Source organism: Phyllobates terribilis, unplaced genomic scaffold (genome assembly GCF_046119375.1).
Source record: "Phyllobates terribilis strain yellow unplaced genomic scaffold, ASM4611937v1 Scaffold_8__6_contigs__length_399053987, whole genome shotgun sequence".
NCBI lineage: Eukaryota > Metazoa > Chordata > Amphibia > Anura > Dendrobatidae > Phyllobates > Phyllobates terribilis.
Genome location: NW_027362768.1, coordinates 29,758,466 through 29,784,909, shown reverse-complemented (window position 1 = coordinate 29,784,909; position 26,444 = coordinate 29,758,466). Strand labels below are relative to the sequence as shown.

At 45.5% G+C, this 26,444-nt stretch overlaps 1 protein-coding gene across 1 annotated transcript in view; it reads left to right on the top strand.

Annotated features, from left to right (window-relative positions):
• The window catches only part of LOC141156677 (coagulation factor XIII B chain-like), a 101,800-nt gene extending 75,430 nt beyond the window's left edge, over positions 1 to 26,370 (top strand). The window contains exons 8-11 of the mRNA XM_073642916.1: positions 4,907 to 5,089; positions 18,823 to 19,020; positions 19,103 to 19,282; positions 22,115 to 26,370. Of these exons, the coding sequence (XP_073499017.1) occupies positions 4,907 to 5,089; positions 18,823 to 19,020; positions 19,103 to 19,282; positions 22,115 to 22,326 (773 nt within the window). The 3' untranslated portion in view covers positions 22,327 to 26,370. The remainder of the gene's footprint in view (positions 1 to 4,906; positions 5,090 to 18,822; positions 19,021 to 19,102; positions 19,283 to 22,114) is intronic.
• Positions 26,371 to 26,444: the final 74 nt, after the last annotated feature.

Genomic DNA, 26,444 nt, shown 5'->3' with positions numbered 1-26,444 from the left:
TGGTGATACAATTGAAAGCAATAATAGAGGAGGGAAGCCGTCCGATCAATACCCCACCATTCTCCCTCTGCATCTGACATCTCAGCCTGTGGGCGAGATAACATCACTTCAAATTGGCAGGCAGTGCCAAGCTGAAGAGATGCGCTTCGGGTACTGGAGCAGTGAGGGAACAGGGAGAGGTGAGTGTGTATTTATTTTTTAAAATCAGTCAGTACATTGTGGTGGCCATAATACTATGTGGAGGACTATGGGGTGTGCATTATACTATATGAAGGACTATGGGCAGTGCATTATACTGTGTAGAGGACCATGGGGTGTGCATTATAATATATGAAGGACTATGGGGGAGCATTATACAATATGGAGGACTATGGGGTCATTATACAATATGAAAGACTATGTGGTGTGCATTATATTATATGGAGGACTATGAGGGTACATTATACTGTATGGAGGACTATTGGGAGTGCATTACATTGTATGGAGGACTATGGGGGGTGCATTATACTATATGGAAGACTATGGGAGTGCATTATATAATATGGAGGACTATGAGGTGTATTATATAATATGGAGGACTATGGGGGCACATTATACTATATGAAAGACTATGGGGGCGCATTATACTACACTGCTCAAAAAAATAAAGGGAACACTTAAACAACAGAATATGAATCCAAGTAAATCAAACTTCTGTGAAATCAAACTGTAAACTTAGGAAGCAACACTGATTGACAATCAATTTCACATGCTGTTGTGCAAATGGAATAGATGGAAATTATTGGCAATTATCAAGACACACTCAATAAAGGAGTGGTTCTGCAGGTGGGGACCACAGACCACATCTCCGTACTAATGCTTTCTGGCTGATGTTTTGGTCACTTTTGAATGTTGGTTGTGCTTTCACACTTGTGGCAGCATGAGACGGACTCTACAACCCACAGAAGTTGCTCAAGTAGTGCAGCTCATCCAGGATGGCACATCAATGCGAGCTGTGGCAAGAAGGTTTGCTGTGTGTCAGCGTAGTGTCCAGAGGCTGGAGGCGCTACGAAGAGACAGACCAGTACACCAGGAGATGTGGAGAGGGCCGTAGGAGGGCAACAACCCAGCGGCAGGACGGCTACCTCCGCCTTTATGCAAGGAGGAACAGGAGGAGCACTGCCAGAGCCCTGCAAAATGACCTCCAGCAGGCCACAAATGTGCATGTGTCTGCACAAATGGTTAGAAACCGACTCCATGAGGGTGGTATGAGGGCCCCACATCCATAGATGGGGGTTGTGCTCACAGCCCAACACCGTGCAGGATGCTTTGCATTTACCACAGAACACTAGGATTGGCAAAGTCACCACTGGCGCTCTGTGTTCTTCACAGATGAAAGCAGGTTCACACTGAGCACATGTGGCAGACGTGACAGAGTCTGGAGACGCCGTGGAGAGCGATCTGTTGCCTGCAACATCCTTCAGCATGACCGGTTTGGCAGTGGGTCAGTAATGGTGTGGGGTGGCATTTCTTTGTAGGGCTGCACAGCCCTCCATGTGCCATTAGGCACCAAGAAGAGATTCTCAGACCCCTTGTGAGACCATATGCTGGTGCAGTTGGCCCTGGGTTTCTCCTAATGCAGGACAATGACAGACCTCATGTGGCTGGAGTGTGTCAGCAGTTCCTGCAAGATAAAGGCATTGAAGCCATAGACTGGCCCGCCCATTCCCCAGACCTGAATCCTGAGCACATCTGGGACACCCTGTCTCGCTTTATCCACCAACGTCACGCCGCACCACAGACTGTCTAGGAGTTGGCGGATGCTTTAGTCCAGATCTGGGAGGAGATCCCACAGGAGACCATCCGCAACCTCATCAGGAGCATGCCCAGGTATTGTAGGGAGGTCATACAGGCACGTGGAGGCCACACACAATACTGAGCCTCATGTTTACTTGCTTTAAGGACATTACATCAAAGTTGGATGAACCTGTAGTGTGTTTTTCCACTTTAGTTTTGGGGGTGACTCCAAATCCAGGCCTCTATTGGTTAATAAATTTGATTTCCATTGATGATTTTTCTGTGATTTTGTTGTCAGCACATTCAACTTTGTACAGAACAAAGTATTCAATGAGAATATTTCATTCATTCAGATCTAGGATGTGTTACTTGAGTGCTCCCTTTATTTTTTTGGGCAGTGTATATGGAGGACTATGGGGAGTACATTATACTATATGGAGGACTATGGGGACTGCATTATACTATATGGAGGACTATGGAGAGTGCATTATACTATATGGAGGACTATGGGGCCCATTATAATATATGGAAGGCACTCTGGGGCCCATTATACTTTATGGAAGGCAATGTGGGGCCCATTATACTATATGGAGGGCTGTGTGGGGACCATTATATTTGGAGGACTTTGTGGGGGCCATTTTAATACTTGGAGGGAGATGTGGGAGCCTTTATACTTTTATGGAGGGCTATGTGGGGACCATTATACTGTATACAAGCAATTATACAGTGTGAAGGTTTGTGTAATGTCCATCATACTGTGTGGAGGCCATTATACTGTTTGTAGGGTTGTGTGGCAGTAACTAATACTGTTTGAAGGGCTATGTGGGGTCCATTATACTATGTCTCTGTATGTATGTGCTCCATCCATGCATGTGATGGTATGTATGTGCTCAGTTAATGCTTGTGTCGGAATGTATGTGCTCCGTCCATGCATGTGTCAGTATGTATGTGCTCCATGTATGCATATGTCTGTATGCGGGTGCTCTGTACACATGTATCTGTATGTATGTACGTGCCTGTATGTATGTACTGTGTATACATGTATCTCTATGTATATGCTCTATGTATATGTGCATGTGCTATGTGTATAACATGCAGTTTGTGTATATGTGTGTTTCACATACTGTGTGTTTTGGCATCCACATTTATAAATAATAACAACACTAACATACCACTGTCATAACACTAAGATACATCCATACATGGTAGAAACTGCTGCATTGTTGTGTTTTCATTTACCATCAGCATCTCGTGATCATGATCCAAGGGCAGAAGGACATGGGTTAACAGGGAAAGAACTCTCCCTCTGTCAAACATCTTGGATCTAAGGGGTTAAAGAGCTTGTTTTGGTCTAGCAGTGGCAGTAGTTCAGCTGAATATTTATGCCATCACCCACTGCAGATGGCACAGTCATAACTTTTATAGCGGCGTCATCCCCGTAATGTACATGTAAATTATTCTTCAGTATCCTGGTGAACAAAGACGTTAAATCGTTATTTTAATTTTCTTTCACAAATCAATAATACACGTGAAAATAAGAAACTTTGTGATATCTTATCTGAGAAATCTTTTTTTTTCCCCTTGCTGGACTAATTATTCAGTCTACAAAATTACCAATTCCTGGGTAAAATTTGTATTCAATGGACCGATTATTTCATTACTGAAATAGATGACAATTGGTTCTCATAAAGTTCTATGGAACTTGCAGCAGAATGTCTGTGTCTGCCTCTAGCTCCTTCCCTCTCTACAGTAAATTAAAAGCACCAACTGTCAACTCTCATCTCAGTGATGTGAAAAATCTCTTTACTGAATACAGATTTTACCCAGGAATTGAAAATGAAAGGGGAAAGAAGCAGATTTCTCTTATGAGATATATTCCAAAGTTGCTTATTTTCAAGTTTACTATTGATTCACTAAATAAAAATTAAAACGAGGGATAATCTTTAAGCCCTGAAATAAGATTGGAACTTAATTAGCGCCAATCTATTTTTTTAGTGGTAGCTGTTTAGCACTGCTTCTTTATGACACGGCAATTATCAGTGACAGTGAAGAGATAGTGTTCTCTTTTTTTTAGCGATGGCCGTACTCTATTAGAGTCTATTTGATGCTACAAACTTCCGTTGTGTAATTGTCTGTAGAGACTGTGCAGCAAGTTAAGCCCACTTTGCAGTATCTGTAATGAGTGGAAGTTGACAGTGAAATTTAATAGCTCTTTTACAATTTCCTAGAAGTGATACAGTATAGTCCCCAACTAGCGGCATAGCTAATTAGTAAGTAGGGGTGAGGAGCATTCAGTGTTAAGGTGCTTCTACCCAGGACTTTGAGGGCTACAGTGAAGCATGGAAAAAGCTCTTGCCATCGTAAAAGCTCCAGTATCTTAAGTCGAAGGTGGTGACCATTCTACCTGCAAGAAAGTACTGACATTAGAGGAGCACAATATACCACAGCAGAGGGTAGTATAGAAACTTACTAATTCTACTGAAGAGTGCATCTACCAGCTAGATGAGGTATTAGCCACCGTGTCATAACAACCGCACGTGAGCCCCAGGAATGCTTGTGCCGACACCACTGGAACGGCACCAGGGAGGTGAGTATAAGTGTTTTTATTTTAACGGGGGGCAAACATCCAGGATAAGTAGTGGACAACTCCTGTAATTAATTCCTCAGAACGATTTGGGTGAAACTCAGGGATTTCCTCTAGTATTTTTAGTTTCAGGCAATTGGGATCTTTATGGTGTGCAAAATAGTAATCTCTTGCCCTTGTTAAGCTATGGTAGAGTACCCCATTATTTTTATATTCTGTCAATATCTTTTTAAGGGCATCTCATCCTTTCTTATAAGCCTTTTAGGGTCCCTTTAGGGATTTGGGTTTGAAACATCAGTCCAGCAGGACCTCATCGGGAAATCCATGTGTGTGTGAAAAGGTTAGAAACTAATGAAAATATGAGACAAAATGCTAGTAAGATAAAGACATAAAAGAACATAATTAGCTGTTAGTGAAATAATCTGCATAACTTATAAATATGCTGTATATGTAAAAACATTTAACATTTTATGTATCAGCATTGGAAATGTTTCTAACGAGTAAAATGTATATTGTTCTAATGTCCATTTTCTGACTATATTTCAGTCAACAATGAATATTGCCAAACCGCACCAGTAATAAACAAAGGTGATCTCACTGAAGCTCCATTGGACAGCTATGAAAATGGTTCCTCTGTGGACTATAAATGTCACAGCTTCCACCTGATGGAGGGGCCTAAAACTGTGTTCTGTATACGTGGAACGTGGTCCGAGCTGCCAAAATGCTTAGGTAAGTAACAATAATAATAATAGTAAAATAGTAATAGTAAAAGTAAGAGTTCTATAGATTGTGTCTAGTATAACAAATCACGTGATGAGCATCACAGGGTGTATTTTATCATCTAGTATTCACTACAATTCCCACAAAGCCGTGTGCACGAAAATGTTAGGCAGTTCAGAGTCACTAGAGACAAATTATTTGCACTATTTAGGGCCTCTGTGGGGTGCTATATTTTATCCTGGGTAGATATAGCTCCAAAATAACTAATTATTGACCAGGAAAAATATATCATTGTGCCGTGTTAGCAAATAGATTGAAAAATATAAATAATTGAGAGTCCTCAGCAGCTGATGCCTACGTTGGTAACAAATAGCCAGCTTTTGAGACTACTCGGGTGTCTTCATCGCGCACTAAGCCTGATGAAGAGAAAAGACCTGAGTAGTCTCGAAAGCTGCTATTTGTTAACCTGTTTTCAGTTAGACATTAAAAGGCATCAACCACTGAGGACTCTCAATTTTTTATATTTTTCTAATTATTTAATAGTGAATTAATAACAAGTTTTAGGTAAAATTCTGAAAATGTACACAAGCTAACATTAAAAGAAAATCCCAAAAAAAGTCCATGATGTGAGCATATTAAAAAAAACGACTTGAAAAGCGGAATATAAAAACGAAAGGTGGAGGGCGGGCAGGAAGGGGGATGATTGAAACTTATGTCAAGGATTTAACTAAGGTTCAGGAGGGATGTATTTTTCAAAAGAAGTCAAATTATAGAACCAGTAAGAATAATGTCCAATTGTAAAAGGGTAGAATTAGGACCACTAGTAGAGAACCACACAGACTGACTCAGGAATGGCACCAATTTTTGGTTAACATTGGTAATAATTTTATCTTTTGGAGCAGGGGATGGAGCATTTGGTATATTAACTGAAAAAATGTCCTTCTGGTGTATGTGTCTAACTATTACTATAAGGCCACGGCCCCACTATCAGTATTTGGTCAGTATTTTTTCTCAGGAGTGGGAGCCAAAACCAGGAATGGGTGATAAATGCAGAATTGGTGACTTGTTTCTGTTATACCTTTTCTCTGATTGTTCCTCACCTGGTTTTAGCTCCCAATCTTGAGAAAAAATACTGACCGAATACTGACCAAATACTGATACTGGGGCCGTGGCCTAACCTGGAGGGCCTTGTGAAATGTAAAAAAAGACACAACTTCATCGGGCTGTACAAAATGCAATACAAAACTTCTATGGGTTTAGCATAGAAAGTAATCTATATATATAATCGTCTTATCCCGTCTGTCTGTCTGTCCAGGAAATCCCACGTCGCTCATTGGTCCGCCAGCAGCCAATCAGCGCCGCGGGATTTCTGAAAAAAAATGGCGGCCGTTAGCGGCTCATCTGCGGGACGGAGCTGAGCGGCGATGCGCGCCGCGAGGCGCTCATCTCCTGGCCGGCAACAGCAGAAGGAACCCGACCGCCGGACCCATCTGCGGGACGGAGATGCAGCCGGGAGATGAGCGGCGCGAGGCGCTCATCTCCCGGCCGGTAGCAGCGGATGGACCGCCGGCGTCGCTGACCTCCATGCGGAAGAGAGGACCGGGGAGCGGCTCTGCAGGTCGGGATACTTCTCCTGCGAGCGCCCGCTCATGTCCCAGGTTCTCGCAGCGGAAGTACCCGCACAGGCAGCGGCGCTCCCCGGACCTCACCAAGACGATTCGATGATTGGTCGCGGTCTTCGGACCCGACCAATCACTGATCTTACCGCAAAAGTTAAACACCGCTGTGCTGATTGGTCGCCGACGCTGCCCGCGACCAATCACCGATTTGGGCGCCACATTTAAACACCGCTGTACTGATTGGTCGCGGCCGATATTTAAATTTGGCGCCCAAATCGGTGATTGGTCGCGGGCAGCGGTCGCGACCAATCAGCAGAGCGGTGTTTAACTTTGGCGCCAAGATCACTGATTGGTCGCGCTCTCCGCACGTGACCAATCAGAGAATAGTATTGGTGAGGAGCGGGGAGCAGAATCGTATTAGTGAGGACCGGGGAGCGCCGCTGCCTGTGCGGCTACTTCCACTGCGAGAAGCCTGGAGATGAGCGACTGCTCGCAGCAGAAGTATCCCGACCCGCAGCGCCGCTCCCCGGTCCTCCCTTCACACCCTAGCCGCTGATGTCCCCACAGTATCCGCATGGTGTTACAAAGATCCGGACATTTGTGTTAAAAATCGCTGATTGGTCGATGGCGCTGCCCGCGACCAATCACCGATTTGGGTGCCAAATTTAAATATCGGCCGCGACCAATCAGCACAGCGGTGTTTAAATCTGGAGCCAAGATCGGTGATTGGTCGCGTCCGATATTTAAATTTGGCGCCCAAATTGGTGATTGGTCGCGGGCAGCGCCAGCGACCAATCAGCGATTTTTAACACAAATGTCTGGACCTTTGTAACACCATGCGGATACTGTGGGGACATGAGCGGCTAGGGTGTGAAGGGAGGACCGGGGAGCGGCGCTGCCTGTGCGGATATTTCTGCTGCGAGAACCAGGGACATGAGCGAGCGCTCGCAGCAGAAGTATCCGGACCCGCAGCGCCGCTCACCGGTCCTCCCTTCACACACTAGCCACTGATGTCCCCACAGTATCCGCATGGTGTTACAAAGGTCCGGACATTTGTGTTAAAAATCGCTGATTGGTCACTGGCGCTGCCCGCGACCAATCACCGATTTGGGTGCCAAATTTAAATATCGGCCGCGACTAGTGTTGAGCATTCCGATACTGAAATATCGGGTATCGGCCGATATTCGCGGTATCGGAATTCCGATACTTAATTCCGATACTTTTGCAATATCGTGTACCGGAATCGGAAGTTCCCATAATGCAATGAGCCATTTTCATTTTATTCAACCAATGAGGATCCTAAGAAGTGTGGGCACATCCTGTTAGGCATGTAGGCATCTTAACTAATGGCATGGCTGTGATTGGCTGCTGAAATGATGTCATGATGCACTATAAAAGCCGCCGCCGCCATTTTGAGCTCACTCTGCTGTGAATTCAGTTAGGGATAGGACGCTGTTGTTCTGAGGGACAGTTTTAGCTACCTATTTGGTCTATTCTGCTTTACCGAAGCTACTTTATAAATCGCTGTGCCTTGCAGTACTAGTGCACAGTTCTCTGTGCTGTTCATCGCTTTCTGCAAGGTCTGGTGTGTGAGTGCAGCTCACCCTGTAGTGTGTGCTTCAGCCACGTCTGGTTATAGTGCACTCAGTGTGTGTCACTGCCTCATACATTGTCCTTTTTTGCCAATTCATAATTTTTCCTGATATCTTCTATTAGTGTGGTGGTTCCATCCGTATTCAGCTAAATTGGTTCCAAACACACTATATAGGAGTAGATAGAGAAATTTTTTTGGTCTTGCAGCGCTAGTGCACAGTGCTCTGCATCTGTACTGTTCACCGCTGTCTGCAAGGTCTGGTGTATGAGTGCAGCTCACCCTGTAGTGTGTGCTTCAACCACGTCTGGTTGTAGTGCACTCAGTGTGTGTCACTGCCTCATACATTGTCCTTTTTTGCCAATTCATAATTTTTCCTGATTTCTCCTATTAGTGTGGTGGTTCCATCCGTATTCAGCTAAATTGGTTCCAAACACACTATATAGGAGTAGTTAGAGGAGCCTTTCTGCAGCATTGGGCCCTGCAGCCCCAGCCAGATTAGTATTAGCCTATTTTTTGCAGCCTCATCTATTGCATTGTAGGTTACCTTCCTACATTGTAATAGCTACAAAAAGTTTGTGATACTATCGTTATTACATCTTTAGGCACATCCAGTGTCTTTTTGTGACAAAAAAAAACCTAAATAAAGTTCACCAAACACTCCACTTTACAGTTGTGTAGGCCACATTAGCTCATATTAAAGTCTAGTCCACACTTTATAAAATTAGTGTTTCTTATACCTGTTAGCAGCTGTTCAGGAATAAGCACACTAAGCCCTTAGTACTTTTCTGCCTATCTTTATCAGTCTACCAAGATGAAGAAGGCAGGGAGTAAGGCAGGGAGTAAGGCATGTGGTCGTGGGCGTGGAGTTTCTGCAGGGAGAGGACGTGACGATTCTGTGCCTGCAGGGAGAGGACGTGGGGATTCTGTGCCTGCTGCGGGCACCAGTGACTCAGCATCCCCCAGTTTTACCAGGGAACAGTCCTTTATGCGCAGCTTTGTAGGAGCTAGCCGTACCCCACTGCTGCGGGAGGACCAAATTGAAGCCGTTGTCGGATGGATGGCAGCTAACGCATCGACTTCAATTAGTTCCAGATCCTCTCAGGTCCTGAGCACTGAAGAGCACCCATCTGTCTCTTCACCACCTGCCAAATTGCCCAGGCAGTCAGAGAGCCCTGGACAGGTGCCATCTCTACTTCTGTTCTCTGAATCTCTTGGCTTGGAAAGAGGGGGCCAGCCAAGCAGAATTCGAGAATTTGAAGAAGAGGTAGTATGCAGTGATGCGCAACCGTTTTGTGTCTCTGAATCTGAAGAGGCGGGTGGGCCAGTGCCTATGGTCAGCAGCACACCTCAGTACGCATCTGATGATGAGACTCAGGTGCCACTTTCTGGTGCGTACTGTGCTGTCGAGACTACCCAGGAGAAGCAGTTGTTTGAAGAGGGTGGTGTAGATGATGAGGTCCTTGATCCATCATGGCGTGAGGGACAGGAAGGTGGTGGGAGCAGCTCTGAGGAAGAGATTCCCCGAACAGCCCAAAAAGGAGGGAGAGGGAGGGGGCAGACTTGGTTGCCTGTAGCCTCCACTTCGGCACCCATTAGGAGCATGGCTCTTCCAAAATCCAAAGCGGGCGCTCCCAAGACTTGCAGTGCCTGGTCCTTTTTTGACACAGTTGCAGATGACATTTGCTTTGTCAAATGCAAGCTGTGTAATCAGAAGGTGAAAAGAGGGAAAAGTGTCAGCAACCTCAATACCACAAATATGTGGAAACATGTGCGGACCAAGCACGTGGTGGAGTTACAAAAACACACTGAAGACCTAGGCCAACCTACAGCGCCACCTACCACCTCTTCAGCTCGTGTTGTAGCCTCTTCCTCCAGCTCACACACAGCTGGTTCGGCTTCCTCACAGGATCGCCATGGAAGAATCTCTGGCACTGTTGTACAGAGACACAGTGTAATTCCACCCACAGCACCACTTTCCCAGTCATCCTCACACTCCCAGGCCAGTCTACAGCCATCGTTAGCACAGGCATGGGAGAAAAGGCACCCATACTCGGCAAACCACCCCCGAGCACAGGCTCTGAATGCTGGCATTGCTAAACTACTGGCCCTTGAAATGCAATCATTCAGGCTGGTGGAGACTGACACATTCCGTAACTTTATGGCATTGGCAGTCCCACAATACAACGTGCCCAGACGATTTTATTTCAGCAGGCAAGCCGTCCCTGCCCTGCAACATCATGTGGAGGGAAAAATTAAACATGCGCTACAAAACGCCGTCAGTAGCAAGGTCCACCTGACCACCGATGCATGGACAGGGACGATACCTTTCCCTCACTGCCCATTGGGTAAATGTTGTGGAGCCGGGTACAGATCTTGAGAGTGGCGCTGTACGTGTTCTGCCAACTCCAAGGATTGCAGGAATCCAGTCTGTACACATTGACTGCTCCTCATACTCCAGTTCCTCTGAATCAGCGCTGCAGGAGCCGTCACGGTCTACCTCCACATCGACCCGTGAACGGTTACCTGTTATGGTGACCAATATGAGCACAGGCGTGGCCAAACGTCAACAGGCCGTATTAAAATTAATTTCTTTGGGGAATCGAAGCAACACAGCGCAGGAGCTCTGGAATGCCATCAAGCAGCAGAGCGACGTGTGGTTTGTGCCAGCGAATCTCCAGCTAGGCATGGTAGTGTGTGGCAATGGCCGAAATCTGGTGGCAGCTCTGGGCCTAGGCAACCTCACTCACATCCCATGTCTGGCACATGTGCTCAACTTGGTCGTGCAGAGTTTTTTGAGGGACTATCCGGATCTTGATGCACTGCTTCACAAGGTCCGCATAGAGTGCGCTCACTTGCGGCGTTCCAGCAATGCAAGATCACGCATTGCAGCTCTGCAGCGCCGATTACGTCTTCCGGAACATCGCATCATGTGTGACCTACCCACCAGGTGGAATTCAACGTTACATATGTTGGAGAGGTTGTGTGAGCAGCAGGCAGCAGTAATGGAGTACCAGCTGCAGCAGGCGCAAACAAGTCGCAGTGCGCGCCGTTCACACTTCACCACCACTGAGTGGGCCTCTATGAAGGACATTTGCCAAGTTTTGCGTGCCTTCGATTATTCCACGCGGATGGCGAGTGCAGATGATGCACTAGTCAGCATGACTATCCCCCTTATCTGCCTGCTTGAAAAAACACTGCAAGCACTAAGGGACGAGGTTTTGGAAGAGGTGGAGGATGAGGAGTCACAAATGCCATCTGCTTCTCTACAGTCTGCGCAACGTGGTTCCTCACAAAGGCCTAAGCAGGGGACACTTTGTGAGGAGGATGAGGAGGAGTCAATGGATGAGGAAGACATCTGTCCAGAGGAGGGAGGTACACAATGCTCTAGTAGTCAGTATCTAGAGCGAGGGTGGGGTGATGCAGAGCAGGCAGAGATCACGCCTCAAGCAGGGGACAGCGTTTCTTGGCCAGTTGGCAGTCTGCAGCACATGGTTGATTTCATGCTGCAGTGCCTGAGAAACGACCGCCGCATCGCCCACATTCTCAACACGGCTGATTATTGGGTGTCCACCCTCCTAGATCCTCGCTACCGGGACAACTTACAAAGCCTCATAACACCGTTGAACCGGAGCGTAAAATGCGGGAGTACCAAGACGCACTGGTGCATTCCATCATGTTCTCCATTCCAACCGAGAGCAGTGCTGCTAGTGCTTTACAAAGCAGCTCAGTGCGTCGAGGCAGTGGAGGAAGCTCTGCACAAAGAGGGAGCAGAAGCAGCGCCTCAGCACAAGGCAAGACCAGTATGGCCGAAATGTGGCAAAGTTTTGTGTCCCCGCCGCCACAAATGTCTACACCATCACAGACGGCTCCAGTCAGCAGGAGGCAACGTTTCCGTCAGATGGTGACAGACTACATGTCTTGCCCTCTTAGTATACTCCCAGACGGCTCTTCTCCCTTCAAGTTTTGGGTCTGTAAGCTAGATACATGGCCAGAGCTAAGTCAGTATGCATTGGAGGTGCTAGCTTGCCCTGCTGCTAGTGTATTATCGGAACGCGTCTTTAGTGCCGCAGGTGGTGTACTAACAGACCGCCGCATGCGACTATCCTCCGATAACGTTGACCGACTTACTTTTCTCAAAATGAACAAGGCCTGGATCTCTCATGAATTTGCCAGTCCTCTTCCAGAATAAATAATTGTTGGCAAAAGTATCCAGGTCTCCTGTTCTGTTCATGTTTCTACCACCTGAACTGTAATCCCTGAGCTCCAACACCGCCAGTTGGCGCTCGGAAGTGCCGTCTGCACAGTCAACACTTGCTGCCGTGTCATTGGGGTTCAGTAACGTCAGCTGTTCCCCTGCTGTGCGGACGGCAATTTCTCCTGCTCTGTCCACATTCTCACTACTACAGATTTTAAAGTTGCTCCAATTACACCTCTGGCTCCTCTGTTTTCAGTATTATCCCTGAGCTCCAACACCGCCAGTTGGCGCTCGGAAGTGCCGTCTGCACAGTCAACACTTGCTGCCGTGTCATTGGGGTTCAGTAACGTCAGCTGTTCCCCTGCTGTGCGGACGGCAATTTCTCCTGCTCTGTCCACATTCTCACTACTACAGATTTTAAAGTTGCTCCAATTACACCTCTGGCTCCTCTGTTTTCAGTATTATCCCTGAGCTCCAACACCGCCAGTTGGCGCTCGGAAGTGCCGTCTGCACAGTCAACACTTGCTGCCGTGTCATTGGGGTTCAGTAACGTCAGCTGTTCCCCTGCTGTGCGGACGGCAATTTCTCCTGCTCTGTCCACATTCTCACTACTACAGATTTTAAAGTTGCTCCAATTACACCTCTGGCTCCTCTGTTTTCAGTATTATCCCTGAGCTCCAACACCGCCAGTTGGCGCTCGGAAGTGCCGTCTGCACAGTCAACACTTGCTGCCGTGTCATTGGGGTTCAGTAACGTCAGCTGTTCCCCTGCTGTGCGGACGGCAATTTCTCCTGCTCTGTCCACATTCTCACTACTACAGATTTTAAAGTTGCTCCAATTACACCTCTGGCTCCTCTGTTTTCAGTATTATCCCTGAGCTCCAACACCGCCAGTTGGCGCTCGGAAGTGCCGTCTGCACAGTCAACACTTGCTGCCATGTTATTGGGGTTCGGTAACGTCAGCTGTTCCCCTGCTGTGCGGACGGCAATTTCTCCTGCTCTGTCCACATTCTCACTACTACAGATTTTAAAGTTGCTCCAATTACACCTCTGGCTCCTCTGTTTTCAGTATTATCCCTGAGCTCCAACACCGCCAGTTGGCGCTCGGAAGTGCCGTCTGCACAGTCAACACTTGCTGCCGTGTCATTGGGGTTCAGTAACGTCAGCTGTTCCCCTGCTGTGCGGACGGCAATTTCTCCTGCTCTGTCCACATCCACTGTACTACTGATTTAAAACCTCCTCCAAATACACCTCTGGCTCCTCTGTTTTCAGTATTATCCCTGAGCTCCAACACCGCCAGTTGGCGCTCGGAAGTGCCGTCTGCACAGTCAACACTTGCTGCCATGTTATTGGGGTTCGGTAACGTCAGCTGTTCCCCAGCTGTGCGGACGGCAATTTCTCCTGCTCTGTCCACATTCTCACTACTACAGATTTTAAAGTTGCTCCAATTACACCTCTGGCTCCTCTGTTTTCAGTATTATCCCTGAGCTCCAACACCGCCAGTTGGCGCTCGGAAGTGCCGTCTGCACAGTCAACACTTGCTACCGTGTTATTGGGTTCAGTAACGTCAGTTGTTCCCCTGCTGTGCGGACGGCAAATTCTCCTGCTCTGTCCACATCCACTGTACTACTGATTTAAAACCTCCTCCAAATACACCTCTGGCTCCACTCTGTTTTTAGTATTTACCCTGGGTTCCAGCACCGCCAGCTGGTTCTCGGTAGTTCCATTTGCTCTTGTACCTTCTACTACCCATCCGGGTTCCAGTACCGTCAGCTGGTTCTCGGCAGTGCCTTTGGATTAGGTGCCTCCTTCTCGGTATCCAAGTTCCACCAACGTCTGCTGGTTCTTGGTAGTGCTTTCTGGCACAGGTACCTCCTGCTTAGTAACCGAGTTCCAGTACCGTCAGCTGGTCTTCGGCAGTTCCATTGGCTTTTGTACCTTCTGCTACCCATCCGGGTTCCAGTACCGTCAGCTGGTTCTCGGCAGTGCCTTTGGATTAGGTGCCTCCTTCTCGGTATCCAAGTTCCACCAACGTCTGCTGGTCCTTGGTAGTGCTTTCTGGCACAGGTACCTCCTGCTTAGTAACTGAGTTCCAGTACCGTCAGCTGGTCTTCGGCAGTTCCATTGGCTCTTGTACCTTCTACTACCCATCTGGGTTCCAGTACCGTCAGCTGGTTCTCGGCAGTGTCTTTTGCACGGGTGCTCCCTCCTGCCCAGCCTGGTTCCAGCATGCCAGCTGTTTCCGGGTAGTGTCAACGTCACTTTGCCTCCAATGCGTTGTCCTGTCGTGTTGCGGTCGGGTTAGCCGACTCTATGGTGCCTGCAGTTTAGGTGACTCCTATGTGGGCTGCGGGATCTGGCAATGAAGGCTGGTTCCATAGTGCCTATAGGACAAGCACCCCCTGTAGGACTGTGGGTTTTGGTAACTGCGGCCGGCTCGCGGCCTTGAACTTTTTTTTACATGGGTACCTTCTGCTACCCATCCGGGTTCCAGTACCGTCAGCTGGTTCTCGGCAGTGCCTTTGGATTAGGTGCCTCCTTCTCGGTATCCAAGTTCCACCAACGTCTGCTGGTCCTTGGTAGTGCTTTCTGGCACAGGTACCTCCTGCTTAGTAACCGAGTTCCAGTACCGTCAGCTGGTCTTCGGCAGTTCCATTGGCTCTTGTACCTTCTGCTACCCATCCGGGTTCCAGTACCGTCAGCTGGTCCTCGGTAGTTCCATTTGCTCTTGTACCTTCTACTACCCATCCGGGTTCCAGTACCGTCAGCTGGTTCTCGGCAGTGACTTTGGCACGGGTACTCCCTCCTGCCCAGCCTGGTTCCAGCACGCCAGCTGTTTCCGGGTAGTGTCAACGTCACTTTGCCTCCAATGCGTTGTCCTGTCGTGTTGCGGTTGGGTTAGCCGACTCTATGGTGCCTGCAGTTTAGGTGACTCCTATGTGGGCTGCGGGATCAGGCAATGAAGGCTGGTTCCATAGTGCCAATAGGACAAGCACCCCCTGTAGGACTGTGGGTTTTGGTAACTGCAGCCGGCTCGCGGCCGTGAACTTTTTTTTACATGGGTACCTTCTGCTACCCATCCGGGTTCCAGTACCGTCAGCTGGTTCTCGGCAGTGCCTTTGGATTAGGTGCCTCCTTCTCGGTATCCAAGTTCCACCAACGTCTGCTGGTCCTTGGTAGTGCTTTCTGGCACAGGTACCTCCTGCTTAGTAACCGAGTTCCAGTACCGTCAGCTGGTCTTCGGCAGTTCCATTGGCTCTTGTACCTTCTACTACCCATCCGGGTTCCAGTACCGTCAGCTGGTTCTCGGTAGTTCCTCAGCTTTCTTGTACCTTCTGCTACATTTCCAAGTTCAAGCTTTTTGAAATGGTTCTTGGTAATCACTCTGGATCTCCCTGACGAGGACCCTGAAGACCAACCCTAAGAAGACGAGGACCCCGAAGACAACGACCCTGAAGACGAGGACCCTGAAGACCACCCCGAAGAAGACGAGGACCCTGAAGACCACCCCGAAGAAGACTAGGACCCTGAAGACCACCCCGAAGAAGACGAGGACCCTGAAGACCACCCCGAAGACGAGGACCCTGAAGACCACCCCGAAGAAGACGAGGACCCTGAAGACCACCCAGAAGAAGACGAGGACCCTGAAGACGAGGACCCAGAAGACCAACCCGAAGAAGACAAGGACCCCGAAGACCACCCCGAAGAAGACCAAGAAGATGACCCTGAAGAAGTTGACCAAGAGGACAAAGAAGAGAAGACAAGCACCAAGATACAGAAGAACAAGAGACAGAAAACCAAGAAGCAGAAATACAAGAAGCTGCAGAACAAAAAGAACATTAAGCATAAGACTAAAAATCAGAGCAAAAGATAATATCTAAATTATAAGCAGAAGATGACTAAGCAGTGTATGGGGGTGAGTCCGTTCCTCCTCGTGGTGCCCCTGGAAAAGACCTGCTGCTGCAGGCCAAACTGAACGCGGACAAATCCTGTTGTAAATCTTTTGTGACGGGCAGAACGAAAGGTGTAATGTCCAACCTTTTATAGATAACAACTACAGGAATGCCTGTCACAAATAAGAATATGATGAAGAAGAAGAATATGAAGATGATGAAGAAGTAGAATATGAAGAATGTAAAAAAAAAGAATAATACGAAGAAGGTGAAGAAGAAGAGGATGAAAAAGATGCTGAGGATGATGAAGGAGAAAGTGTGGGAGAAGTAAAAAAGAAGGTGAAGAGCATGGAAGTAGTGAAACATAAATATCTGTCAAAATATAAAAATACTTAACATAGTCAATATTTCCGTAACTCAGAACGTCTTAAAAAAAATATTAATTCCTGCTATTCCATTTGATTGGGCTAAACCTCTATGCCTTTATTGTCTCCCCCACCTCCCCCAATACATTCTACATTATTCTTAGTTGTTTTCCTTCATGTAGAATTAACCTACAAGGAAAGAAAGGGTTTATTTTCATTCCGATATTTCTGTCCCATTGACTTGCATTGGTTTCCGGTATTGGAATCGGCGATATCCGATACTTTTTCGGTATCTGTCCGATCCGATATTTCCCGATATCGGAAGGTATCGCTCAACACTAGCCGCGACCAATCACCGATCTTGGCTCCACATTTAAACACCGCTGTACTGATTGGTCGCGGACGCTATTTAAATGTGGCGCCAAAATCGGTGATTGGTCGCGCCCAGCGTCGGCGACCAATCAGCACAGCGGTGTTTAAATGTGGAGCCAAGATCGGTGATTGGTCGCGGCCGATATTTAAATTTGGCGCCCAAATCGGTGATTGGTCGCGGGCAGCGCCAGCGACCAATCAGCGATTTTTAACACAAATGTCCGGACCTTTGTAACACCATGCGAATACTGTGGGGACATCAGCGGTTAGGGTGTGAAGGGAGTACCGGGGAGCGGCGCTGCGGGTCGGGATACTTCTGCTGCGAGCAGTCGCTCATGTCCCGGGTTCTCGCAGCGGAAGTAGCCGCACAGGCAGCGGCGCTCCCCGGTCCTCACTAATACGATTCTGCTCCCCGCTCCTCACCAATACGATTCGCTGATTGGTCGCGCTCTCCGCACGCGACCAATCAGTGATCTTGGCGCTAAAGTTAAACACCGCTCTGCTGATTGGTCGCGGCCGCTGCCCGCGACCAATCACCGATTTGGGCGCCACATTTAAATAGCGGCCGCGACCAATCACCGATCTTGCCGCCACATTTAAACACTGCTGTGCTAATTGGTCGCGGACACCAGCCGCGACCAATCAGCGAGCTTGGCGCCAAATTTAAACAACGCTCTGCTGATTGGTCGCGGACGCCAGACGCGTCCAATCAGCGAGATTGGCGCCAAATTTAAACAACGCTCTGCTGATTGATCGCGGTCGCTGGCCGAGATCAATCAGCAGTATTGGCGCCAAATTTAAACACCGCTCTGCATCGCTCTGCTGATTGGTCGCCGGCCGCGACCAATCAGCAGTATTGTCGCCAAATTTAGACACCTCTTTGCTGATTGGTCGCGGTCGCGACTAATCAGCGAGATTGGCGCCAAATTTAAACAACGCTCTGTTGATTGGTCGAGGCCGGCGACCGCGACCAATTAGCAGAGCGATGCAGAGCGGGGTTTAAATTTGGCCCCAAAGTCGCTGATTAGTCGCGTCCGACGGCCGCGACCAATCAACAGAGCGTTGTTTAAATTTTGCACCAAAATCGCTGATCGGTCGGGCCCGTCAGACGCGACTAATCAGCGACTTTGGGGCCAAATTTAAACCCCGCTCTGCTGATTGGTCGCGGCCGTCAGACGCGACTAATCAGCGACTTTGGGGCCAAATTTAAACCCCGCTCTGCTGATTGGTCGCGGTCGGCGGCCGCGACCAATCAGCAGTATTGGCGCCAAATTTAAACACCGCTCTGCTGATTGGTCGAGACTAATCAGCGATTTTGGTGCCAAATTTAAACACGCTCTCCAGTCCTCACTAACACGGTTCGCAGATTGGTCGCGGCCGCCGCCCGCGACCAATCACAGATATTGCCGCCAAATTTAAATACCGCTTTGCTGATTGGTCGCAGTTGCAGAACGCGACCAATCAGCGATTTGGGCGCCAAATTTAAACGCCGCTCTGCTAATTGCGCCCCGTCGGCCGCATACCTATTCTAGAATACCCGATGCGTTCAAATCGGGCCACCATCTAGTTAAAAAATATGCATCTAATTATATAATCGGAGTCAAGTGTAATGTTTTTGATCTCGTATGACCTATACATGTAGACTGGAATGTTACATGAATATACAATGTTTTCCTATACCACACATGTATTTCGCACTCTGTAGAGCCCTGCACCCTGACTGTGGCTGACATCAAAGAGAGAAATTTGGAGCTTCAATGGAGTTCAGACCTACACTCAAAATTTTTACACGGTGATATGGTAGAATTTCAGTGCATGGAAGGTTTTGAGCTGCCGATGTACACTGAAGTTAAAGGACTCTGCAAAAATGGTCAGATTCAGTATCCTTCCTGCAAAAAGAAAGGTATAACATAAACTACATATTCATTATCCCTCAATGTTACACTGGTGATCTGGCTTACACTAATCTCTTTTTCCCTGCCTAGAATCATTGAAATCTTGTGGTCCTCCTCCTAAAGTAGAGCACAGTGCAGATAACTTCTCACAACCGATGTATGAATCTGGCTCGGCGATTGTGTACCATTGTTCAGAACATCACTTCTTGAATGGCCACAGTACGATTCACTGCTCTGATGGGCACTGGGGATCTCCCCCAACTTGTATAGGTAAAGTATTATTTTGTGCACCCAGATATAATACCATGAGACACAAGACAATATCATGAATGTTTGGTTAGTGCTATACACTCTTTGATATTGAGTATTTATAGCATATACTCTTTCCTTTTAGGTGTGTTTTACAACCATCTATACTCTTTTGAGTATTGAGCTCTGTACTCTGTACTCACAAATGCAATGAAAAATCAGCAACAAGATGGTGACATGGTAGCTTTAATGCTCAAATTAATACAATAGATAGCATCCAAAATGTTTGAGAAAGTTAACCCCATATTTCATATCCAGAAAGGTGCTCAGGCAAGTGGAAGAAGTCATTACTGTTTTTCCAAGCACAGCGCATGGGGAACCGCAACAGTTGGGAGTAGGGCAGGATTTTGACTCTCTGATCCTTATCTTCTGTCTGTCAAACTACATATAGGCATAAAATAGGACAGTTTTAAGTCTGGGGCAGATAAGGAAGAAGACAATGGTGGGAAGTGAGGAAAAGAAATTCTCAGCTTCTATAGTGCCGCATAATGCTAACGAAATATAATGAATGGAAATTAAAAGTTTATGGTAATCAGGACAGATACTTGGAAATACTACATGAAAACAAATGCCTTGGAAATACTAGCCTGATTTATGCTCAAAAAGCCATTTTAACTTGTTGTAGGGGATGAGTTCTACAAGACCCTGATTTATCCAAAGGGACAAGTACACTTCAGAGAAAACCTAAGTTAACAAAAAGACAAACTAACATCAAATCTTTTCACCTAAAAAATGTTTTATTGTCGTAAAACGTAAGAAAAAATGTAGACTACTCATAATTGGTAGGTCCATCTATGACATCTATTACTATACAATTTGATGTTCTTTATACCGCATAGTAAAAAAAAACAATAGCTGTGTTCTGTTCATTTTTCCTTCCCAAAACAGGAATAAAAATAAATCTAACTGTTGTATGTAACCTGAAATTTACTTCCAACGAAAACCACAGTTCTGCAACAAAACAACTAACAATGGTTATGGGCCTTGTAATGCAGCATAAAAAAAACCAATTCTGTTTCTATTGTGCAAATGTAGTCATTTAAAGAACTATAGAAACTTGGTATTGCTGTAATTGTAGCAACTCATAAAAGAACATTAACAAGTTATATATATCACATGAAGAACACCGTAAAAATTCATTAAGAAAAAAAAGCAATGGCGAACCTGTTTTCTCTATTGCCCTACTAAAAATATTAATGGTTAATAACACGTGTACTGTAAAATTACATTAGTTTGCTCCGCAAACGACAAGGTATCATACAGATACATTAAATTATGAAAATTAAAAAAAAAATAACTGCAGGAACACAGAGAGGAAATCATTTGACTGATCCTCAAGACTAAGGCTAAAATTAGTTGAGTCACTAAGGAGCTATACACTTAAACAGTCACTGTACTTTAAGACTTCTAAATCTCATTTGATATATGGCAAGAGATTAAAGGGTTTTTCTGGTCCTAAAAGGAATGTCACCAGTTTTTTTTCTTCCTAATCTGAGAGCAGCATGATGTAGAGACAGAGACCCTGATTTAAGGAACATATCATTTACTGTGTTGCTTGCTGTAGTTTTCAGAAGGTCAGTTTTATCAACAGGAGATTATCACTAGAGGACTAGTAAATCTGCGGCCATGTAGTCCTCCATATTCATGAGCTCTTTATAACCCCACCACCACCACTGATTAGCAGCTTTCAGCCTATGCACAGTGGTAGATCTGAGGCAGGTAAAACAGTTTTTCAAAAGTGAAGCACCCAGTAAAGTAAGTGATACATCGCTGGAATCAGGGTGTCTCCCTCTGGAATCAGGGTACTAATACCTCTGAAGCAGTGGGGAATTTAAAAGGGTAAGTAAGTATTGCGTGGTTATGTTTTAACCAATTGCCAGAATTTTATAGGCTAGCATTCTTGTTAGTATAAGAGCAATGTGTAAGTGCATATTCACATTGCAGCCTTTAACATGTACAATCTATACTAAAAACAATAAATAGATACCCTGCAGTAAGCAAATAAATGGTAGTAATACATGTAAAAAACATATGGTACTTAGTTGACACTTTTCATTTAACGCGTGTGAAAGTCATCCCACCACAAGGTGTACCCAGTCAGGATGACCCTAACTCCAGAGACTCACTTCACTATGTGCCAGTTGGCCTCAAAATAGACAGGGGGCATAGCAGGACCAGGAGGTGACTGTGTTTTGCACCTGCCTTTGGGCTGTGCACCTTGTCTAATTAGCTTTCCACAGGACGGTGCAAAGCACAGCCAGGCCCAGTTGGCCCATTGTCTATTTTGAGGCTGGCTGGTAGAAGACAGTGAGGTGATTCACTAGAGTTAGGGTCCATCCTGATTGGGTACACCTTGTCGTGGTGGGATGGCTTTTATGCTATTTTAATCAAAAATAGTGTCAACTATGTACCCTATGTTTTTTACATGTATTATCACTACTTGTATATTGTTTTCCACATGCCTGTGGAAAGATAAAAATAGTCAGGACGAGGCCCTGTTCAGCCTTCCTCTATTTTGAGACCTACTGGCACATAGCGAGGGGATTCATTAGAGTTATCCTGATTGACTACACCATGTCACGGCGGGATGGTTTTTACAGTCTTTGGATCAAAATAGTGTTAACCAAGTACCCTATGTTTTTACATGTATTAATAGAACTTATTTACTTACTGTAGGGTATCTATTTTTTTTATTCTATAATTTTATAGGTGTTGCATAATTAATGTTTCCCTTTGTATTACATTAAAATCTAGAAAGTCTTGAATATGCTTTTTTTTCCCCTATGATTACAGAACCGTGTGTTATATCCACAGAGGAGATGGACAGAAGCCACGTGCGTTTGAAATGGAACTTTGATAGCAATTTTTTCTTACACGGAGAGATTGTGGATTTCCTATGTAAATCTGGATATGAAAACTATGAGTATAAAATGGCTTATGCCTTAAGAAGTCAGTGCAGATTTGGAAAGCTTACCTATCCAAAATGTATACCACGACAAAGATAAATGTATGAATCTATGTATACGTGTATGGAGTACAAAAATCATTCATTGGGAAAATATTTTATAAGGCACGAAACATAATCTTGTTTTGAAGCAGATCTCTCAACAGATTTTTCATTACACTTAGTTATCTATCTATTTAGTACGTATGCTAAGAGCTGATGATGATCTCAGCCCACCTAGTCTGATTGACATCTCCTCAGTGTCGCTCATCCCTGTTGGTAGCTTACACTGCTCAATTGTCAGTGGGGCTGGGTGGGTGGACATTGATGCTCTTGGACTCATTCAGTCCACCACTCTACAACTGGACTTAGAAAACGCTCACACAAGCCTCATCAGGTCTAAATTCAGAAGGCAAAAAAGACAAACCAGTAAAAAGGCACACATGGCATGAGTACGTAAGAGCAATAGGACAAGAGTCAAAGTAGGGTAGGGGCGTTCATCTTATGGAGTTCTGCTGCAATGGGCACAACTCCATGGTATGCATTGGTTGGAAGCATGATGCAGCCGCTGTCCTTGTCACTCAGTTAATTCCACCCAAATAAAGCTGGAATGGGAATACCACAGGGTATAGGTACATGGGCTGGCGTACATGGGGTTGGGCACAGCAAACTCTAGACAGATAGTGGCACAAGTGACCAATGGAATTCGTAATGGTATTGAAGCAGAATCTTCTTTATTTGATATAGTGCAACATACAGGTTTCGCTGCTTCCAGGCCCCTTTATCAGCTCTCATCAGGTCTAAAAGATCATTTTAATAATATATGCACTTTGTATTGTGAAATCTGGTGATGGGTGAAAATTATCTAATTTAAAGGGCTATTAAGACATTTACAAATAGGGTATGGGGTCCCAATCTTGAGGCCCCCAAATAACATGAAACTCTTGCCTCAGAGTCCTTCATTCAGCTGTAAGACAAAACAAAATGCAAGGTAAACGAAGAAGAAAAAAAATAAAGACAAAAAGAAGAGATGGAAAATCACAGCAATGTGGTGAAGGACTTCCAGAAAAAGGTAAAGCAGTCCTGCATTGTTCCTCACAATGGCCGCTCTACATCTTCTACATCTAAATGGAAGTCATAGAAAATTCATTATCTGGGTCCTTTGGATGGTGGCATAAAAGCTTATTTTTGGAATATATTTTGTAAATTAAATGATAATGCTCCGTAGAAGAATACAAAGACACATGCAGGTCAGGAAGGGGTTAAACGTCCAAATATTTAATCTCTTATGTAAATAAAGAATCTTCTCCTTATTGATAGAACAAGTGATCTTCATACACAACATGATCCAGTATATCAAGACCAATAATGCCACATACGGGGGAGAAATACTGCCACACCATGGCCAGACCACATATTACCACCACATAGTGACTAAATAATATTACCACATAGTGACCGAATACTACAATACTGATCGTTAATAAAAACCACAATATTAATAACACTAAGATTACAACTAGTGTCACGGGTGTGTCGCCACGAAGATCGTCACGATTACACAGCCTGACTTCTCGCAGCTGACTTTTTGGTGCTTTGTGTTTTCAGCAGTGAGGGAGTTAATTCTCTCTCTCTCTGTGCTAGACGAGGTCCAGCCTCGCCCAGCTGCAATCAATGCTGCTGTAGTGAGTCTCCTTCAAATGCCTGCTGGTCTGTTTGGGAAGTGTCGGTGAAAGCATTTCATACAGACTTACAGAGCGGATCGTGGTATTTGGAGTTTCTGAGATAAGTGTATTTGGAGTGGTTTTTCCCTTCCTCACTTTATCATTTATCTCCTTTCCCGTTGGTGTTCCCTCTGTTGTAGTTGTGTAGTTTTTGTATGCAAGGTGGTTTTGGTTTTTCCCTTGTACTGTCTCGTTCGTCTAAGTACTGTGTGTGGGCATATTATTACTTGTCCTCTTTTGTTGTGATCGGGGTCCTTCTCAGGACTAGATTACTTAGGTGCAGGGATCCTCAGGAGGTAGGGGTTACGCTGGCGGCCTGGACCTCTGTACCTTTAACAGTACCTCCAGGTTGAGGGATTAGTCAGGGCCCCAGCTTAGGGTCAGCTTAGGCCCCCTACCTCCAGTATACAGAGACAGCGTGACAACTAGTGACATTATACACAGGAGCTCTGTATATAGTGTAAGTGTACAGGTAATACAGTGACTTACCAGTGATGTCTCTAGTTGAAGTAATTCAACTTCGCTTTTCTTCTTCATCATCTGGCGCAGACCGCCATCACCTCTTCCAGCGAGGACTCGTCTCTGCAGAAAGTAACACACAGATCGCTTTTAGATCAAAGACCCCAATTTTTCCTTAACTTCTGCACTGCGCCAGATGAAAAAAAAAATGTGACGTAGTGCTGCCCTGCAAAGTGAAAGGACTTCTGTCTTGTTCCACCCATGGAAAACAGTATCTTCAAAAGTAAAATATATTACAGCAGTAATAATATCCCATAGTTGCCCCCTACAGTAATTGTGTCACTACTTGCCACCAAAGACTTGCCAATGTTCCTCATTCTAGCCCCCGAACAGTAATTATGTCCTTCATACTGGCCCCCAAACAATAATTATGTTCCCCATCCTGGCCCACAAACAGTATTTGTCCCCCTTGCTGTAATAATGTCCCCCATCCTGGGGCCCTTTATTTAATATCCTTCATCCTGGGCCTCTTTATTAATGTCCCTCATTTGGGGCCCCTTTATTTAATCCCTTCACAACATATGATGTATTTTTCTGTCATTTGTCATGCCTTTGATGCGGGCTTAGCGTGCAAGCTAAGCCTGCATCTTTCCCCGTACATGACAGCTGATTTATTTATCCGTCATGTGCCTTTAACAGCCGGGGGTGGAGTGGAGCTCTGCCTGCGGCTGTTAACCTGTTAAATCCCGCTGTCAATCTCTGACAGCGGGATTTAACACACGTAGGCAGGGAGTGCATAATTTCATGCTCCTATTGGCGTGCCTGTGACGTGATCAGGGGGCGCCGATGGTTTGCCATGATAGCTGGGGGTCTGCTGAGGACCTCTGTGCCTGTCATTACAATCCTCCTGTGAACCGGACCCACAGCTGGTGTTCATAGGAGATTGTGATTTCTGCTATACATAGCAGCGTTGATGCACTGCTATGTATAGCACAAACAGACTAGTGCAGCTTCAAGTCCCCCTGAGGGGATGATTAAATACAGTGAAAAATCGGGAAAAAAAAAGTTTTAAAAAATGAGAAAAAATTAAAAACAAATTGTTCAAATCACGCCCCATTGATAATAAAACAATTAAAAGAAAATAAAAAATACACATTATTGCTATGTTCAGAAATGCCTAACATATCAAAATATTAAATAAATTAATCAGATCAGTAAACGGCGTAACAGGAAAAAAAATCAAAAGGCCAGAATTACATTTTTTTTTTGGCCACCGCAATATTGCAGTAAAATGCAATAAGAGGCAATAAAAGCATTGTATCTGACCCCAAAATAGTATTAATAAAAATGTCATCTCAGTGGCAAAAATAAGCCATCACACAGCCCATATTCATAAAAATGAAAACACTACGGGTCTCGGAAAATTGTTTTTCCACTTTAATTTTGGGGGAGACTCCAAATTCAGGCCTCCATTGGTTAATAAATTTGATTTCCATTGATGATTTTTGTGTGATTTTGTTGTCAGCACATTCAACTTTGTACAGAACAAAGTATTCAATGAGAATATTTCATTCATTCATATCTAGGATGTGTTATTTGAGTGTTCCCTTTATTTTTCTGAGCAGTGTATTATATCTACATTACCAAGAGTTAGTTATTGTGGTGCTTTGAACGTTTATTGTACGGGCATTTACAGCAACAGTAGAACAAAGCGCTATCCTGTAAACGTCTCCAGACTTCCCTCTCAGAAGTGCAATAAACACCAGATTAGGAGGGTCTCAGTTTCTGAATGCAACAAAGAATGGTTCCTTTTACTGAAACAATGGATGTACTGAAGTGTATAAGAATTTACCAATATTTCAATTGTGCACTTATTTACATAAAACAAGAATATCCCAATAAAAGATTTTTTTTTTGCCAAACTGATATACTGTGTTGCTCCTAGGTAGCGATGAGCACATTGCTTTCCGCAACCCCAGTCCAGGTCAGTGCTCTC